Source organism: Drosophila montana, unplaced genomic scaffold (assembly GCF_035044405.1).
Source record: "Drosophila montana isolate Dmon_TW-CO22-7 unplaced genomic scaffold, ASM3504440v1 contig_1505_1, whole genome shotgun sequence".
Taxonomy (NCBI): Eukaryota; Metazoa; Arthropoda; class Insecta; order Diptera; family Drosophilidae; genus Drosophila; species Drosophila montana.
The window spans coordinates 4,095,001-4,099,921 of NW_026996452.1; the positions used below are offsets into that span (position 1 = coordinate 4,095,001).

The following is a 4,921-nucleotide window of genomic DNA, read 5'->3' on the forward strand; positions in this document are numbered from 1 at the left end:
ATCGCCGTCGCAGCTGTCTCGCGAGAATTCGCCGCCAGCGCACAATTGTGAGCTGATCACATTAATTCGCCGCGTGGCGAATTTCTCTGCACAGTAATTGGGATCAGCAACGGGCACATCCAGACGTTGCTTAATATTGCTCTGACGCGCTGCAAGGAGAGTGAGAGAGAGAGTAAAGGTTAAGAGAGAGGGTAATATCATAAGTACTTTATCTTGAGGAACAAAAAAAATCCCTAAAACTACCTAAAAATCTGTTGGATTTTCCCTGTTTTTAGCTCGATTATGGCTAGAATATTTTGAGCTCGAATAGAACACTCACTGAGTAGCGTGCGTCCCCAGCCGCTGACAACGAGCAGCTCCTTGTTGTTGATGGCAGCTCGAACGCTGGCCAAGGGCAGACAGACGGGTTGAATGTACTCATTGAGCTCGACAGGTGTATTCAGACGTATGAGCGCAATATCGTGATGACGATCCCGACCGTTGGCATCGTATTGCGGATGCACGATGACCTCCTCGAAGCCAACCTCCAGAACGGGCTTATTGCAGACGCCCTTCACGCAGTCCACCTCCTTGTTGAGATCATATTCGCCCAGGCGCACACGGTAGCTGCAGAGGCATGAGGCTTGGGTTAATGGATGAGGAATATTGTTGAGCTACTCACAGTTGTCCCACTTCGGTCTCGATGGCGCCCGTGACGCAGTGGGCAGCGGTTAGGATGTACCGATTGTTGATCAGGCTGCCGCCACAGTTGAGATGTCTTTGGCCATCGCCTGGTAAAGAGAAGGTAACCAATAAAGCTAACGCTTGCTACAAATCAAAGCTGATCCACTTACGACTTCTGTAGTCAAGCAATGCCATCCACACAAAGTCATCTAAAGCCGTATCGTTGCCATTGTAGACCCGGTCGAGGAACGAGTTCGGGCCGCACGCCGGAGCACGCGGCAGCAGGCTGCCGCCCGACTGTCCGCCTTCTCTATTAGTGGGCCTTCTTGTTGTTGTGGTTGTTGTTGTTCCTACCTCAACTGATCTGCCTGTTGTTGTTGTTGTTGTTGTTGTCTGGCGATTCGCGTAGTTTGTATCACGCGTGCAGCACACAAATGGCCGACGACCGAATCCATTCTCGCACTGGGAGTCCCGCAGGAACAGGCGCTCATCGCTGGTCAGCGAGATCTGCTGCAGCACGTTCAGCAGACTGGGACAGTCATATAACGATATGCAGAGGCCAGCATTTTGATTTGGATTGCGGCAATCTGCAATTTAAGAATAATAATTAATAATGTTAAAAAAGGACGATTTAAAGATAACATTTCAGTACATAACATTTTAAGAGCTGCACGCACATTGATTCAAACTGTCTTGCTCATAAATATACCTTATATTATAATATATATGGGATTTATTCTTTATTAATTAATCTCTTATACAAGTAGTTTATGCTAATTGCTGCGATTAAGAAAGCGAGCAACTTGAGCTGCATAAAAGCGACTAAAACGTGGTACTATCAGCACTTATATCTTAACCTAATACAGAATTAATTTCCCATATAAATATTTATTAAGCTTCTATATTAATAACAAGATCGGTCAAAGGTTTTGCAAATAAATACAGTTCGCAATCTACTTTAGAAGCAAAACAAAAATCTCGAAAAATCGATTTAAAAATATGCAAAAAATTCGCGCGCAGCTCTTATCAATAATTTATTTGTATAATTATAATGTTTAAAATGTATATTTAAGTTGTTTGTAAATATATTTACATATACTTTAAGCAGTTAATTTTGTTTGTAGTCGTTTATCTATATCTTTTGATAGAGCACAATTAAGTTCCCATATTCATAAGAAACCATTCGCAATAATTGATACAAAAGCAAATATGTAATACATAAATGACATTTTTTGTTGTTTCAATATTTTCAGTTCGACCAAAAGTCGAATCAATCAGTTTGTCAATGAACCAGGGCACGAGTCGAAAGTGAATAGCCTGTCATTCACTTTCTCAGATTCAGGGCGCCAAAGTGAGCACAGAACTCAAAGCTAATAATCATAATATAATTAATGCTGATTTGATGATAGCCAGAGACAGGGACAGTGACGGGCCCAGGCAGAGATATGGATGCGGAGATTGGGGCGGCTGTCGAGTCATAGAGTCAAGTTCACAGCGTGTGATTCACTTGAAAACCCGTTAATTGCGCGCTTTGTACTAACTTTGTTGTGCGTAAACTGTGCGCTGCAGCAGCGCTGCGATGAGCAGAAATCCCAGAGATCTTTGAGTTGATATCATAGCGGGAAATAACACAAAAATGCAATAATCATGCGAGAATTTATATGGTTCTGTTAGACAAAAATTCACATTCGATTTAAATATGCACGCAGCTCGACCTTGACGCGGTCACTAATCGAGTCGAACTGATTTCAGCGGCAGCTGAGACGGATCTTTAAATAGTGCGAGAGATTATTGTGGCAGCTGATCACTGACTGTGCTCGCTCCCAAAGCTGTTGTTACGTGTGAGAGAGCATTTAAGCGGCTGTGTGAGCTTTGAGCGAGGATTTGCGCGGGTATGTGAGAGAGTGTGCGAAGCGAGAGTAAGAACTGGAATGGAACTGAAACAAGAGTGGGAGCGAGAAAAGGAGGTGAAATGAAGGCGAGCACAGTTATGAGATTTAAAGTGAGAGCGAGCGCGGGAAGAAGCTTTCAAGAGTGACTTAACGACAGATAAGCTCAAGAGCAACCACTGCACTCAACTACAACTACAAATAAGAAATATGATTAGTGTTCAGATAAAAGTTTTTATGATATAACGTTGTTTACATAGTAAAGTGCATTTTATAATATTCTGCCATTGAAAAAAGTTCAACACAGAGCAAATATTAAAATCAAAAGTACAGTAAACAATATATAAGCTACAGATCTTATCTTCAAAACTCAACATATGATATGCTTAGTATTAATACTCAAATCCAACACTGTACACAGTTAAGAAAATCTGGAAAACGAAATAAAATAAAATATACAATTCAACTATAGACGTACACGCACATGAATTGATTGAAAATGGACCCAGAAGAGAAAAATAACGATGAGCCCGACCCACTGCCGTTAGTGAATAGGGAAACAGTTTCGACGCCTGCGAAGACAATGTCCAAATTTTATGCTAAGGAAAGTCTGATTGGACGTCGAGCACAAACCATTAGAGTGCCAAATGAGGATCAAAGCGGGTCGCTGTTTCGATTCACGAGCCGCAACGAGCTGGATACAGAACGACCCAATTATGCTAAGGAATCTCTTTTAATCTCAGACCATGACATCATGCGTCATCAACAGGATGACCACGATGTGCGCAGTCGGGAGCCGAGCTTTTCAAAATTCAAGATACCCTAGTGAGTAATCGGGGAGTTATTTGCCATAGACTACTTTATATATTCTCCATATAGTGAAATGATATGCGCCCAACGGTATAAGGATTCAAGGAAGGCTTACGAGGCACAACTGGAGCATGAGATCGAGCAAAATGTTGATTTTCAAAGAACTGCAGCCGATGCCTGTTATTTTATGCGGTAAGCTAGATCGAAATATACCGAAATATATACACGGATATTTAAATATATTTATATATATTATATATATATTTAGCTGCATATCGTATACGACATTTTGGCCACCATTGCATAATATGTCCGAGGTGAAACGCGCGAACAATAATTTCTTTCAGCTCACCGAAAAGGAGAGATGGCGCCTGCAGAATATTATGGATACCGATTTTACATGAACGAAAACTCATTTTGTATTTTTTTAAGTGCCAGCAAGTACCAATAAAGAATGTGCACAAAGGCGAGCAATGTTCAGCTTTTTTTTATATGTATCACTCATACGCAGCGTGGCACCAAACAGTCAACAGGTCAGCAGGGGCTCGTGGCTTGAGGGGCGCAATGACTGCGCTCTGCTCATACTTAGTTCCCATCAGAGTCATCTGCTTTGTTGTGGCAACTGCTGCCATTCAGTGGCTAAATATTTACGCTTTCCGCGAGTTGCATGCCACACAAATTCCCAGAATTTTTCATTTGTTTGTTTCTTGCGAATTATGGAATGCTTTCAAATTGCTCCTATTTAATACAAAAAATAAAAAAATTAATAAGTATTTGCGCATTATCTATAAAAAGTGATAAATATGTGTATTTTTATGGCCGTCATTCATGGAATTTCCCAATGTGTTGGTATTTTGTGGAATTGAAAAATCACAGCATATAATTGTCGGACATTTTAGCGTATCGTAGGGCTTAAGCTTGAATACTTTCTCATGACATATGTCAAATGATATATATGTTATGCTAAATATAAAACCGGTTATTTATATATTTAAATGTGAATAAAGTTCTGCCAATTAAAAAAGCGCAATAAAAATGTGGCCAGTGCGTTTTTTCTATATTCACACCAAGTATTCATATTCCAAACATAAACTCACATATTTGCGTACTGTGTCTATGGCAGCTGTTTGATATAGTGCAAAGCTGTTCAATCGATTAAAAGCATCATTAAAAAAGGTGTACTGGTAGAGCTTATTTGAATAAAAATGATCATTAATACTAGAGCTTCAATTTCGATCGATTACTCCCATGACAGGCATATTTGTTATGGTCAGAGTTCGCAAATAACAGTCAACACTTTCGGGTTGTCTGTAAAATAACAGAATGAATAAAGGAGAAAGAAAACACACAAAGTTCTGTTGCTGTGTAGCAGGCTCTAGGCACGAGCAAAGACACTTTTCTTCGTTTTTTTAGTTTCAGCCCTGTTATTCCACAGTGTCTTTTGTGCTTGTGTGTGTCTAATAAAATTGCATGCATTTTTAATTGTTAAGCTTAATATATATATATAAACAAACTATAAATTATTTAATGGGTGTTTTTTCTTATAGCCTTGAATATAT

At 40.0% G+C, this 4,921-nt stretch overlaps 2 protein-coding genes across 2 annotated transcripts in view; one reads left to right on the forward strand and one right to left on the reverse strand.

Annotated features, from left to right (window-relative positions):
• The window catches only part of Sp7 (Serine protease 7), a 2,626-nt gene extending 231 nt beyond the window's left edge, over positions 1-2,395 (reverse strand). Inside the window, exons 1-5 of the mRNA XM_064693553.1 lie at positions 2,205-2,395; positions 834-1,250; positions 662-770; positions 320-606; positions 1-149 (exon numbers count right to left, since the gene is read on the reverse strand). The exon at positions 1-149 is cut by the window's left edge and continues 231 nt beyond it. Of these exons, the coding sequence (XP_064549623.1) occupies positions 1-149; positions 320-606; positions 662-770; positions 834-1,250; positions 2,205-2,280 (1,038 nt within the window). The 5' untranslated portion in view covers positions 2,281-2,395. The remainder of the gene's footprint in view (positions 150-319; positions 607-661; positions 771-833; positions 1,251-2,204) is intronic.
• Positions 2,396-2,937: 542 nt separating this feature from the next.
• On the forward strand, positions 2,938-3,836 carry LOC135436095 (uncharacterized). The gene is made up of 3 exons (XM_064693565.1): positions 2,938-3,377; positions 3,432-3,554; positions 3,631-3,836. The coding sequence occupies exons 1-3, from the start codon at positions 3,052-3,054 to the stop codon at positions 3,764-3,766; spliced, it is 585 nt and encodes a 194-aa protein (XP_064549635.1). The 5' UTR covers positions 2,938-3,051; the 3' UTR covers positions 3,767-3,836.
• The last annotated feature ends 1,085 nt before the right edge of the window (positions 3,837-4,921 follow it).